Source organism: Rhea pennata, chromosome 15, assembly GCF_028389875.1.
Source record: "Rhea pennata isolate bPtePen1 chromosome 15, bPtePen1.pri, whole genome shotgun sequence".
Classification (NCBI taxonomy): domain Eukaryota; kingdom Metazoa; phylum Chordata; class Aves; order Rheiformes; family Rheidae; genus Rhea; species Rhea pennata.
The window spans coordinates 6358140-6372999 of record NC_084677.1 but is presented as its reverse complement, the minus strand read 5'-3'; the positions used below and the strand labels follow the sequence as shown (position 1 = coordinate 6372999).

The 14860-nt window shown below is 40.0% G+C and overlaps 1 protein-coding gene and 1 long non-coding RNA gene across 16 annotated transcripts in view; one reads left to right on the top strand and one right to left on the bottom strand.

Moving 5' to 3' along the window:
• Positions 1-4477: 4477 nt before the first annotated feature.
• On the bottom strand, positions 4478-12539 carry LOC134147506 (uncharacterized). The gene is made up of 4 exons (XR_009960022.1): positions 12320-12539; positions 11707-11961; positions 7563-7635; positions 4478-4633 (listed from the first exon to the last, which is right to left on the bottom strand). It is a non-coding gene; the product is annotated as an uncharacterized LOC134147506 (long non-coding RNA).
• An 8-nt stretch (positions 12540-12547) lies between these two features.
• Positions 12548-14860, top strand: part of TMEM114 (transmembrane protein 114) — a 90248-nt gene continuing 87935 nt past the window's right edge. For 13 of the 15 annotated variants that reach the window (XR_009959954.1, XR_009959951.1, XR_009959956.1 and 10 more), the window contains exons 1-2: positions 12696-12963; positions 13993-14073. Coding sequence is in view for 8 of the 15 variants with exons in the window: in XM_062588061.1 (XP_062444045.1) it covers positions 12780-12963; positions 13993-14073 (265 nt within the window). In the remaining 7 variants the exon portion in view is untranslated. Of the gene's footprint in view, positions 12964-13992; positions 14074-14278; positions 14477-14860 lie in introns of those variants that run through there. The other 2 variants (XM_062588062.1, XM_062588063.1) reach the window with 2 other exon arrangements.

The following is a 14860-nucleotide window of genomic DNA, read 5'->3' as shown; positions in this document are numbered from 1 at the left end:
CCGTGCCGGCAGCCCTTCTGCTCCCCCCCCCCCACGCCTCCTGCTTGCTTTGGGGAGCGTCCGCGCGGGAGCCGCCGCCGTGCAGAGGGGCGCGGCAGCCCCCCGCAGCCGGCCGCCCCCATAGCGCTCCCCGCGGCCGGGCCTCCCGCCCGCTTCGCAGCGGCCTCCCTGGCAGCCCCGGCAGGCCGCCGGCTCGGGCTCTCCCCGCGCTGAAGGCAGCCGGAGCCTGGCGGCAGGCACACCTGTGCCTGGTCCCTTCCCGAGTCATCTCTGTGCTTTTCTGGGGGGGAGCACGAACACTGTCCCCTTAATGCGGCAGATGGTGCAGCGGAGTTTCCCCTGGTTACGGGGTCACCCGGGTACCCGCAATGAGCCTCACTGGGGAGAGCAGCTCCACGATCTCAGGACTCCCTCGTCTGACCTACAATAGATGTTTCTGTAGTCATTGTGGGAGGAGACAGGGACAAGTGAGACACCTCGGAAAGCAAGGGTGGTAAATAAGCAGCTATAGGAGGTAGTGAAAATGCAGTCATAAAACCCCTCTTCTCTAGCATTTAGGCTTTTCACTTAGAGATATTTAGAGCTACTTCTTTATTTAGAGTTACACAGCCCTACATGCAAGTAAGGTCTACCTTATGAGTAAGTAAAAGGGAACACCATTTAAGTTTTATCCAGCACTTAAGCATGTACAATGCTTATCCAGGGTTTGCACTCATATATCTCACCGCCATTCTTTTATTATGTGCCTCCATAGTTATTTACTTTGTCTCAGTTCACAGTTTATTCCTTGCAAAACTTCCAAACAATTAAAAAGAGCTCTGTGGAGGTGGTTGGAGAAGAGTTTCTCCTTACCCCCAGTAATTCAGATTTCACACTAACAGAGTAAGATTAGATAAAGCAGTAACAGTATCTACAAACTGATTTTGGGCATGGGGGTTTAGTTGTTTAATTCTATAGTTTTTAACTAGCTTTCACGAACTAGACAAAATAAACAGAAGACTGAGCTAATTGTTCAACAGGAATACTGCAACAGTGTTTCGGGAAATTTCGATAATAGAAGCTTATGGAACTTGTGGAGTTAGGCAGCAGCTGACTAGCGGTTTTTAGTATCTAAATTTTGGATCTCTGTCCCTAAGGTTATATTAGACAGCTGAGCTCATCTACAGCAGAGAGCAAGCAGCTGATTTGGCATCAAATGTAGAGCTATGCAGTCTAGCTGTGCTGTTTCTAGGCCTCAGATGGTATGCCAGCACAGTACACCACACCAGGTGGATTTATTGGCTGAGGCTCACCATAATTCTGCAAACTTGTCTCTGTGCAAAATTGTAGCATGTAGATAAGCTCCAGATTCCTATCTGTGTTGTACTTGAGTTCCTCTGCAAGTCTACAATGGCTATTAAAGTTGTTTGTATCCTACAGGAGGAGGATCAGATTCAAGAGAAAGTATTTACACATTAATTACTTGTCAAATAATACTACATATGTCAGTTGCCACAGCTGATCTTTGTATTTCCTTGAGTAGATGCTTGTGGGAAAGGAAGGATTAAAGAAGTAATGCTGATAAAGAACATCAGACTGTATTTCCAGACTCCAGTATTTATTTCTAGAGTTTTTCTTTCTGTTTCTCATCATCTATATCCTTCTGTAAATACTAAGAATTATTAAGAACGTAGGCTTGAGAATGAAGTAATCTTTCCCTCTATTAAAAGCCTAGGTTGTTCAGTGGTAATGAAATAGAAAAAACAGCTAGCCATTCAGATCTGTCATTGCAGTTTCTGTGGTGAATTCTATTGGGTGAACAGCTGACCCAAGTGCTTTGGAGAGTTGTTTTTCCCCTTTATCCAGCTCTTGTGAAACAGCAGAGTATATTTCGACCTCCTCTGGTGATATGCTGCCACATAAGTTATTACAACACCTCTGCTGGTATATTCCCCACTGCTATGAAGTGCTAACAACATGCAGACAAAGCAGATTATATTTGTCACAATGTCTAATCAGTTTGCAATAAGAAACACTTCAAAAGTGTGCAGACTAAGTAGGTACTGCTAGAGGTGTAGCTAAAAGACTAAGTGTTCCACTATATGACAAAGAGGATCTTTTAAACACATATATGTTATATGAGAAATGGAGCTGTCATCATTTCTGAAAAATGCAATTACCTTCTTATAGATAAAGTCAGTAGGCAAAGCAGGAATATCTTGTGGCTGCAGAATGTTTTAAAGGAGCCTGTGTGGCTGCAGACATTATGCAGGTGGTAACACAATGATAGTTGTTTAGTGCCAATCTAACTCTGGAGATGCAATTTTTGGACCACTGCACAAGAAGACTTTGGCAGCAACGTAGTGCATGGAAAAGTAGGAACACAGCCAGGCCCTGCTATTAAGAGCTGCTGGCATACATTTCTTGCAGAGAGTGAAGCCTCAGACCAAGAAGTGTCAGTGAAGCTGTGAAGGGATGCCACATACCAGTGCTGCCCTGTCTGTGAGGCAGAGTGATTTCACACTCTTCACCTCTCCACCTAACACCTCAGCACAAAGGAAAGTGTAAGGGGAGGTGGCCTAGCAGTGAGGCTGTATTTTGACTGTATACACATCTGGAGACAAAGCAGATAAGCAGATGTCTATAATGGCTTGGCAAGCTCAACAACTCCTTAAAGCTCAGTAAATGTGTTTAGTTTATACAAATAAATCTCTTTTTTTGAGAGATGGAGGAAAAAAACCCACAGGCTGGCCACATCTGGAGATAGGAAAATGAAAGTCATGTTTCTTACATTCTGCCACCTCTTGCCTATAGTTTTCAAGTGATCAGTGCCCAGCTGGGCAGCCACAGTCTCTCAACTCACAATGACAGTCATCACACAGAATGGTGCAAAATAAAATGACCACTTGTCCTGCATTCATCTGGAACTTTCGGTTCACAGTTCTTCCAAATCATTCTTTCAGTGCTGTACTTTGCCATTTGCCATGCTACCCCTGCCAGAAACAAAATGAAAACTAGCTGCTTTTACTTTTAATTGCCATTCCCCTTTCCCATTCATGAACTACTTGTTTCTGCTTTTTAGACTGCTTTATAATCTATTCCAGCAACACTTTAAAAAAAGATAGGGTGACAGATATCCTCAGTTCTAGAAGCTCATAAGAGCCAGTTCAATCCAGAGAACTGAGTCCTGGATAAAGTTGTTATATCTAGACCACTTCTGTGGCATTTTTCTAGAAAATGCTGATTCCAGACCTCTTTACACGGCACTCTGCTAGCAAAAAGGACTTTTTCCAAGCTAGAACTTTCTCTACTTCATCTCACATTCCCACTGACATCATCTGTGGAACCAGACAACTTCTGACTTTGCTTATAAGGCAAAACACTGGTTAAATTGCATTCTGGTCCTATATCAAACAACTTCTAGCTTTGCTGCTAGGCAGCAATAATAGATTTATTTCTCCTGTTGCCTTAATCTTCACTGCCATATTTCACATCTAGGCAGTTCCTCAAATCAGTATGTCCTGTTCTGAAATAAAGACCTCTATAATGATATACTGCACAAAGTACGATTGCTCATGTTAGTGAACACAATCAAGCCATAAAGCATAAAAGCTGCAATAACAGTAAGAAAGCTTTCACTGATTTCTTGATCCATTACAAAACAGAATCTCATTTGAGTTGAAGATCTCCCCGAACAAATCTCATAATGATACAGCCAAGGATTTTGTTAGGTGACCCAGCTGAGCCTAAGGTTGCAAACAGGACTGATCCCACATGGCCTGCACAGGTTTGGAGAGCTTTAAATTGCTGCAAGGAGAGAGTACAATGAGGAGGATAGGACAATGCATGAGAAGCTTGCTCCTCTGCTGTTAAGAGCACATTTTATGGTTGTAACAATGTAACTGCCTATTTTGCAACTAAGTAAAATTACAAAATAGAGTATTTATCAAGGAACATCACTCTAAACACCAGTGGTGAGCCAGGTGACTCTCTGGAAATACTCAGTTTCTGATCACATTTCACACACAAATCTATCTTTTAAAGCACCATGCTATCAAGCATCCAGATGGCTTGGGACCTGTCTTACATGATATAAATAAGCTCTTTGGGTGAGGTCTATTCACTTAACTGCAGCTGGTTGGATTTCTGCCTCTGGGCATTTTCCCTCAGACTTTCTGTCCTTGCTTACTCCTGGGGGATTCTTCTGAGCACATCTGTGCAGCAGTGTAAAAACATTCTGCTCTTTCACAGGATTACCAGTAAAAACAAATGCTACAGGCACAGTTTGAAACCAGGTTTGAAAACGGGTTGTCGCCCTTCCTTCTACAGAATATAAGCTTTGGGTCACGCTATAATCACATGGAGAAAGCAAAAAGGTCTTTCTAGAAGTCAAATCAAAAGAGCATATCTCAGAATGGCCACATGAGGAATGGCCACATCACCTGAGAACTGTTTCCTACAATGAGAAAAGAGTAGCTAATTACCTTCTTTATGCGTTGGCCTTTTGAGTGCATACATAGAGACCCAGGGCGTACAGCAGACAGTGCTACAGGGACAAAACTAGTTCCAGTAGTCCACACTGTATCAATATCTTACAACGCTGGCAAATATTCCTCCTCCCAATCCATTTGTGATGCTGATAGCAATTACTCCTCTGTAACAGATAAAGGTGTTAGGTAAAGCCATCAGGAATTACATGTCTAAGTAGCACTGAGAGTCTGTGCCTAAATGTTTTTTTTTCAAAGTCATTCAGGATTGTCTATAATAGAGCAAGGAATTGAATTAGGACCATTACCTTCTAGTCCAATGCCTTAACCATACTGCCCTTGAATGTCCAAATTATTCTACTCTTTTTATGAAAGCCACACTAAATCAGAATGAAAGGTAGGAGCCAGTATCAGTGAGATAAACTGAAAGCTGACTATAATGCTATGCATGCATATAGTGTACACTCTATATTTGTTCCTGAGATCATGAACACCAGCAGCAGCTGGTATGCAAAGTACTTGAGGCAAGAGTTCCTTAAACCATCAAATATGGTGGAGAAATGTCAAGCAACACAGTTAATAAAAAGATTTTTGGTCTATATGATAAATCAGTGAAGAGCTTTTCCCTGGTCCCCAAATGTCAGTTCAGCAATGGCCAGCGGATTCAAAATTCCTGACTAGCTGATTGAAGTTGAAAAGTGCAGGAGAGGAATAAATGCGAAATAATTAAAAAGGACAACTGCAGTTGTCTACTTGATTTTAAGCCTCCCCATTTCCTAAATATTCATTTCTCCTTTCCAAAGGAAGCTAAGAATTACACTGTCTCACTGAAGTACAAACCACTGGAACTAGCAAAGCAGAACTAAAATTCAATGATTTCTTCTCCATTAACTATTTTATTGTTGTTTATCACATACATTCACTCCTTGACTTTATAGCGTTTTTCTCCATAGACTTATTCAGAGGAATAATTTACATGCTTTGACACCATCTCATTTTGACTTCTGACATCTAATACAGATTGGTTTGCACAGAATATTTTCTAAGACAGGCTGGTAGGTGACGTCATGTCTCAGGTGATCCCTAGAACAACAGCAACTCAGAGATTATGATTGCAAACACCACAAGAATTTCTCTTTAGGCAGGGGAAAAAGGCCAATATGAAGGTAAATGAAAAGCCGTCCTTCACTCCTAAGCACATCAAATCCACAAAATACAAAAGCCGCTTCTTATTCTTCAACAGCAATCAGAGACCATCAACTGTCTTTTGTATCAGTATCTCCAGGCTAGATTACAGTGAAGAACTATAGAGAAGCATTTGACATTTACATGCTCTATGTCAAATGCTTTCTTAAAATTATAGCAAAGACTTTAGTATTGATCAGTGCTTCAGAAAGTTAGAGAACTATCCTGTTCCTCAATACTTCTATTCTGCTCCTCAATACTTTTGCTTTTTTTGTCAGCTTAAGAAGGCAGTGAATCAGCCTTAGGCATTCCTCAGCCTCAAAGAACAGTGTCAAAAAGGATAAGGTAAAACCTTAATTTCTCTCTCATATTAGACAACTTAACAGGAGTTTAACTGCTTGTTTAAAATGATGGATTGAGCCAATTTCATCCGTGTGTAAATTGACTGAGTCCCAACAAGTCCCAACACCAGAGATAAACTGGGTCTATTCAAGATAAAGTAATAATTATACAATACAGACACTTACTACAGGCTGTTCATCATTAGTGGTCATTTTATCTCAGTTTAAATTCTCATTAGACCTGCCCCTGCCTTTTCTTTGAATCTCCTTCTCATCGTGTCTCCTCTGTATTTGCCTGCACATACAATGGTAGACATCCTCTTTTGTGGTAGTTGGACTAGCCAAAAAATGCTACTGTTCTCATTGCTTAATATAATCCAATATTTTGTCTACTGGTATTAAAATTATGAAAGTGTCCAGCAATCCCTTTAAAGTAAAGTCATACAGGCTGGATCACATGTTTAAAGTGGGTAGTATTTCACTCTTACTGTGTAACAAGTCATATTTGTGCAATGGAAATGAGGCCCTTTTATCAAACTAAGCACTTTAGCCTCACCGTTAATCTTGATGCTATGAAAAGTTTTTGTCCCACACCCATTGATTCATTTCTTCCCTTATCTCCCTATTTTCAAGGCAGGCTGTTAATTTTGTTCATGGTTTGGGAATTCAGACAGGATATTCTCCAAGATATCTATAATTTTCATCCATATACTGAGACTTTACACCTTATTATCTTAAAAAAAAATAAAAAGAAAACATAAGCAGACAAGCTCTCTTGCAAAGTCTGCTCAGCAGCAGAACATACATCACTGAAACAGTCCGCAGAAAAACGTCTGTCTGATACACCCAAGATAGAAAGTGTTGGTGTCATTACACTTCTGTGATGTAAACTAACATGGCATAATACCAAAGAACATTTTGAGGTGAATTCTGAGGCAGCATTTGATCAATGACAGCAAATGGCCGATACTGTTTTTTTGTTGTTTTTTATGTCTTCAACAGGAAGGTTTGGTATAATGAGTAAAAGATATAGTTTCTGACAGATGATATTACATTTTGTCTAAAGATTAGTATTTTTCAATAGAACTGCAAACAGCATTCTTCAAATGGCATGTCCTTCAATAGAAGATTACAGGAGCTATGCCTCCAGCACATACATATAAGAAAAGCTTAAATTCTGGTTTGTTAAATATTTTGGTTGAACACTTTCACAAGAAATTCCCCAGTGCTTCCAAACATATCAAAGAGCAGCACTGCTGATGATTACATCATTTGCAATGCGTAGCTGATTACATGGTTTGCAGTGCATAGCTGAGTCTATTTCTAATGGGACAAGAAGCCACTGCACAAAACATTTAACTTTCCAGTACTTTCTCTTTATTTGGTTAAGCATTAGAATCTGAACTTTATAAAGAACACATACTTGATTTGTACAATTCAAAAATACTGCTTTTAATACTCTACAAATAGCTATTTCCTTTTAAATTTTTATATTAGAAAGCTAGATAATTATATTTCTCAATTTTTACACAATATGTTCTAGCAATGACTTTCTTAAAATAAGCCTTACCAAGTGTTCTTAATGATGTACTTCTTGAATGACCTGGGCGAAAAGCCATTCCCACGTCACAGTGGAATTAAATCTGAAATTAAACCATTTACACTTAGCATCATGAAAAAGATTACATACCATCCAAATGAAAACTGAACACTAAGAATGGTTATTTTATTATTTTCGTAGCCAGTCAGAAATGTCTTCATATGGCTACAGAAAAATAAAAGTATAGTTTCTCAACAGATATATTTATTTACATCCCTACGTATCTGAGAATGCTAAAATCAAGGTTCTGATTTCTACTCCAGACATTTGTGTTGCTAATGTATTTGGACAGATTTTGCTTGTATGAAATTTCATTGAATCAACGCCACTCCTTTTTAAAGGACCCAAAGAGGATGTGACAATACTGTATAAATAAAAATGTGGATCCTACTGGTATAAAAATGTTACTTTCTGCAATAGGAGTCCTTGATTAGCATAACTTGGTTTCTACTTTCATAGTGTATTTCCAGTGGATAATTCTACTAGTCATACTTCTAGGAGGCTTTATTGTGGATTCTTAAATATAGGAACAGCCTCATTTGGGTTTTTACCATGTGATTACAAGAGATGTATATAGGTGTTTAAAATTATATGCTTTCATTAATATTCTATTGATTCAGGATCTATGGGATATCTGAATGAGGCCCTGAATCAGTTTAGTAACTAGAAAGATGATGTTTTGATGAGCAAGTATCGCAGACAGTATTATTCTGCCTACTTGTAGAAATGGATGTTGCTATGAATGCATAGATAGAAAACTCTTCCCTGATAAACGGTAGTAGAAATAATAGGTGCTACCTCAGATCAGTCAGTCAAAAGCTAGCAATTTGAAAGGACAGTGAATCTTAACATTTTAATATTGTATATTGCATTTCAGCTTTTTTCTTTATCCAGAGGGGAAGTATTTAAGTAGTTTAATTAACAGAACCTGCTTAAAAGAACAATAAATTTCAGGATCCATTTAGTTTTGTTGGAATGTTGAATGGTAAACTGGTTTTCTATTATTTTGTGCTGTCAATGAAAAAAAAGGACAGAAGAGAAAATGTGATGCTTCCTCAGAAAGAGTCTGATTGACAATAGTTGAGTTGATAGTACTTATTTTTGTGGCAGTTATCAATTAATGTCATTGGTGCACATTCATCTGTGAATCACTCCATTGGCAAAGTTCATTTGTTTCCTAACTGCATGTGAATGCTTGGAATCATACAAGCCAAGTATATGTTGATTGGCTTTTACTTTCCTGAAGTCCTATGGGTACACACTGTGGAAATCCCTCACTTCCTCAGATTTACATAAAATTTACTCTTAATAAATGTATCACCTCTCCTTAAAGTAGAAACAGAGCAGGAAAAATAAAACAAACACTGATGAAAACTGAAGAATTCATCATATAAAGCTTTTTTAAAAGGAGAGATCTTGATGAAGATCTCAAAAAATATACATGCTGATTGAACTTAAGTGGATAGTTTACACAGTTTGAGAGGACAAACACTGGGCCTATGAGAGGAACTGCTTTTTCAAGTCAAGACAAAACATGGACATTTTGCCAATAACAAGCATGTTTGTAATGGAATTAATTACATGCTGTTTCCTACTCTGAGTGCTCTCATATTCAGTAAACCATTTAGAAGTTCCAGAATGTTTGACCACAGAGCTCTAAATCAATTTATCTTGCTTTCAATCATTCCTTTTCCAGTAAAAACACAATTAGTTAAGGCAGTACTTCTGTAGCAACTTCACCTCAAGGATCTCACTTAGACTTAGCTGTTAATCATTAAAAATAACTGGATTGGATCCTCTGCTGCACCGATATACTTTTCAGTACAACTGAAAAGGAACTCTACTCTAGATTTAATTTAATCAATAAGGGTTCCAAGAAGCCAAGGTGTTAATTTATAGAGCACAATATACTCTGGACAAATGTCCTTCAGCACTCTCATAATCTTGCAAACAGAAAGGGATTGGGTAAAAGTTAGTTACACCAGCTCTCGTCTGCTCAGGCTGGAGGACTGCTAATTTTGCTACGTTGCACTTATGTCCACTAATTAGTGTACTAATGTGGACTAATAATTGACTGTAACTTTGGCAGCATTTTCTGAGCTATTTCTGATACTCTAAGCAATAGATTGATGCTAGCAGATCTATCCAAGAGAGAGTCTATCTAAGCAAATTGAACTACTCCTTGTCCACAAGCATAAATCTAGATTAAAAATTGGAATCTTCCTATGCTGAAAATCCTAATTTAATTTCCAGAGTCTGGTATTATTTTCAGAAACCTCGGTAAATTGGAAATTTAATTTCTGGAGAAGCTGATCTTATATCCATATTACTAGATTTTGTTTTCGTAATGAACTTTTCCTAAGGAATACATGAAGATATTTTGATGAACTGTACTTCTTTAATTTTCTGACTTTGTAGGAATTAATTTCCCCTCAGCATGAGAATGAATGCCTAAATAGATAATGCTGATGTGGAAATTAAATTACACATAGAGTTGATTTATTCTTCACATAAGCTTTTCTATCAATGCAGTCTGATAACAAAAAGATCAGAAGTTAGCAGGTTTCAGCTTTTGTTTACTGTAAAGTTAATCTGGTCAAATCCTAGAAAGAGCCTTAACATACCTTAACTTGATAGCTAAAACAAAGTATTACTAAAAATAAGTGTGTGTGAAGAACTATATGCGCCCCAAGATTAGAGTAACTCTCCAAGACACAGATCATCACTGGTAAGCTCTTCATACAGCACTTGATTAAAAGCTGGACCCTGCCACTGACCAAATTATGGGAAAAACAAGAACTAAATAAACTAGAATCTGTCTTCAAGCTGCGAAGATGGTCCTCAATTCATTGCTTAGCACTGTATACGTAGACATGAATCAAACTTGTTTGCTCCTCCTATCTATGCTGCAAGTACGCACAGCATATCATGAAAATATGGGAAAGGTACATGCAGTATCCCATGGGAGAAAATAAGAAGCTGCTCTGTGGGTGGACCAGATATAATAGCTTACTACTAAAGAGAAATAAGAAACTATTTTCATGGATTTTTTTCAGTACAATGGAAAATGGAGGCATTAGTGTATTTTATCTTTTGTCTGAAAAGGGAGGAAAAATAGATCCTAAAGAATGTTGAAAACGCAACCAAATCAAAGCAGCTGTAATATGTCTGCATTAAATATTCCTGCAGTTCTACACTGACACCTTTTGCTTTCCCTTGATTTTAATTGGAAGATGATAATGTCTTATTATTTCAAGAGTAACTTCATAAAAATCTGCAAGCATGTTGTCTGTGTGCCTTTGGTTTAATTTGTGAAAAAAGAATTGATATAGCATCTGCTCAGTATATCATGTTTGTGGGGCCAAGCAAATCTTTCAAGTAAACTTGCAAATATAGTTGGAAAAAACAGACAAGCCTTAAGGTCTCAGTTTAGACTCATGTTCCCCAAAGCTTGTCTAGTTCTTCCTATTCCATCAGTTATTCTAACAAAATATTTCATACTGTTCCGTAAACCTTATACCATTTCTATCCTCCAACCATCACAACTACAAACACATAACAGCTGCATAGTTTGTGTAACTACACTGGCACTTTCACATATTCTGTCTTGGGAATAAAAAATAAAATAGATGGCAAGAGCTCAAAATAATGCTACAGCTGTTTAACAGTATATTCCTGAATGGAAAGGCTAATATAATCCCAACAACGTGCACACTAGTATTTTTGCAGAGCAGAAAGTGGTCTGTAGCACTAAGGATGACTGTGCTTAAATAAACATACTCTCTCCCTTAAGGAATATTTTCCTTTTAACTGATCCTACTGCTCAAACCCTACTGGTTCACGGCAGCCTGTTGCTATGGCTTTGTAATGATGTCACATGTTCTGCCTTGTGTCTGAAGCAGAAAATGAATGTGAACGATTTTCTTAATAACTAGTGAGTTACTTAAAATTCTCTGGAAGGCCTGAAATGAATCAGGAGTAAGAATGAATAAAAAACAAGATGCCCTATTGACTCTACCTGCGCTATATATTTTATGCCAGTAGAGTGACCCAGTAAAACTCCAATGCAAATGCTCTGCATTACTCTCAAAACAAAGCTGTTAGTGTAATTTACCTTGTTATCCAAAAGATGGCTAATGTGCTGACTGCTGAACATGCGTACCTTAGAAACTATATAAGAGTTTGTCCTTCCAAAGTTTTAATGCTTGTGACCTTCCCTCAGTCAAGATCCCTGATAAGGGATACTTTGTCAGGGAAAAGTTATCAAACAGGTACAGACAGTACTGCATCATGCCGCAATTGCCATGCTACTGTCCTCTCTCACGCTGTCATTCCAATTGGGCTAGATCTCACCCTTTCAGGTCACGATCTGGAAGGCAAAGAACATGAGGGAATCTCTTGTAAATAAAGACAACTGCAGAAATGCCAAAAGAGCATCAGAACTGTTAATGTCCCTTCCAAGCTGGCTTCTGGTCTCCCCCCCCCCCAAAAGGTGAGCAGTATTTAGCATAAGGAAGCTTTTGTCCTTCTGAAGTGAGAAAATCTGAGATTTTTAAAATTGCCTAGACAATCTGAATACCCCAATACCAAGTTATTCTAAGTTACCCTAAAGACCTTTCTAAAAAGGCAGCCTTCTCACCTTGAAATGCTGCCCCATGCATACCTACAAGCATAGGGCTTAGACACCTCCCTGCTTTCCCCCCCTTCTCCCCAAGACATACACAGACCTGCTGCAGGGAGGACTGCGGGGCGGCTGCCCGCTCGGCCTGAGGATACACGCGGGAAGGGGGGAGTCATCCCCCCTGCGTGCCGCGCTGCCGAGGCGGGGGTCGAGGTGGGGTGCCTGCGGGCGGCGGCGCTGGTGGCGCGCGAGCGCTGAGGCGCGACCGTTGGGGCGGGACCGTTGGGTCTGGTGGCGCGCGAGCGCTGAGGCGGGACCGTCGGGGTGTGACCGTTGGGGCTGGTGGCGCGCGAGCGCTGAGGCGGGACCGTTGGGGCTGGTGGCGCGCGAGCGCTGAGGCGGGACCGTCGGGATGTGACCGTTGGGGCTGGTGGCGCGCGAGCGCTGAGGCGGGACCGTCGGGGCGCGTTAGGGCGAGGCGCCTCTCCCGGGCGAAGCGGCGCGGTGCCGGGTTGCCGGGGCAGCGGCCCCGCAAGCGCAGGCGGCAGGGGGCCGCGGGCGGCAGTATGAAGGTTAACTTAAGCGTCCTCTCCTTATTCGTTGCCCTGGTCGGAATTTCAAGCTTCATCTTCCTCGTGGTGGCCATTGGGACGGACTTTTGGTACATCATCGATGCCTCGAAACTGGAGAAGTCCCTCAACGGCACGGACGCGCTGAGCTCGCACTCGGGACTCTGGCGGACCTGCCGGCGTGAGTTGCGCGAGGGCGGCGGGCGCCGCGTCTAGCTCGGCCAGGGCAGCCGAGTCGGCGCGCGGGGAGCCGCCCGCCCTGCGTCGCGGGCGGCCGGGCGCGCTGCTGCCGCTGCCGCTGCCGCTGCCTCTGCCGCCGCTGCCGCCGCCGCTGCCGCTGCCGTCTAGGGGACGCTTTTCTTTCCCCATTGCTGTAAATTAACAGCAAAGTGAAAAAGAGCTTTTAGTCTTCCTGGCTGTAGGAGGGTTCAGCATTTAGTATGTATTATAGTAAATACTGAACAAACTAACAGCAGCAGGCAGTTACAATAATATTTTTGGCTTCCCTTGTTCAGAAAAACAATCCAGTCTCCTTTCTGGCTTCTTTATCTATTGACATTTTTCCCGGCGGATGTCAGATTTCTAAATCATATTACTTGCCAAAGGAGACATATGTACAGCAAATTTTCTGCTACTGTAAACTCATTTTCCATTAACTTTTAATTCAAACTAATTTAATAAGCATTAAACATTAAGAAGGAAAGAGATGTCTTTTTGTTTGAAGAGGGAACTAAGTTAAGGGACAAAATTCCTGTTGTGTTAAACTATTTAAAATTATAAATAACATTCTATGCTATATTTTATGTAGCATATAATTTTATATTTTCAAGTAATATAGTAAGAAATATTAATATAATAATCTATTAATATAATCATATAATATAATGTGCTCCAGAAAGAGGCAAGAAAGACTTGCTTTTAGTGAAGGACAGGTGAAGGAGTAGGTTAAAGGAATGCCCCTGTTCCCTGTAACGTAGGCCCAATCGAAACCAGGAGATGTTTCCTGTTGACTTTTCTTCTTTCCTGTTCCTGGGAACAGGAGTTGGCTAGTGCTGAGTACTGAAAATCCTCTTCTTTCCTTCCCTGTCTGGGAAGGACTGTTATTAAATGAGATAACATTAAAAGAATTATTATATATACATGCAAAAAAGAGGATATACTGCAATAAGTTATTTTAGCATTTTTTAATTTTTTTTTCCTTCTCTATCAGTTAGGAGCAAATGTTACCCTTTGATAAACCCTTTCTGGCATGAGAGTGTAAACATCACTGCTTCACACAGACAGCTTTTATGTGAGTAACTTTTATATTATTTCTATGCTTCCATCTCTCCGTCCCTCCTTGGCCACTTACAGGGTTCCGTTTCTGATTCAGAGGGGGAGACTTTCTGAGATAGTATTTTAACTCCTTCTGTACAGTATCTGTCATTACATGTGGTCTTTGAATGTGATTACAGTTGAGATAATTTGATATCAAGCTCGTCAATTTTCTTCCACAGCATCAAGATGTTTTTGCCCAATATGGCTCAGGAAAATGCACGATTGCTAAAAACATGGGAAGGAATGTTCAGAATTCCCCCTGAGAGTATAATCCCTTAAATGCTCAAGCACGTACTTAAATTCATCTGTAAAGTAGCTAGGCATGTATTTATCTACCCTTTCAGTGGGATTCCGTGCCCTAAAGAAGTCTTATGTATTCAGGAAATAAGAAAATAAAAACGTACTTAAAAAAAATAGTGTCCAAAGTTTTTGAAGAATATCAAGTTCAAAAGGTTATTTAAAGGCTCTAACTGCATAGATTAGTATTCATTCTTTTTCAAGGTGTAATTTCTTTAATCTTTCTAGCCTAAGACAGAGCGTTGTTGCTGTTTGATGTTGTTGGAAATAGTGAGGATAAGTCAAAATAATTGTTTGCTGGATTGCTTAGTCCCTGGAGTGTTCACAGTTAACATTTCATTGAACCTAACCAGATGTAAGATGTGAGTATTAACAATTATATTAGGGATAAATTGTTAGCATTCGAAAAGCCATGTTCATATTTGCAAAAGCTACATTTTTTAATTTTTCTCAGGGAAGGAGAT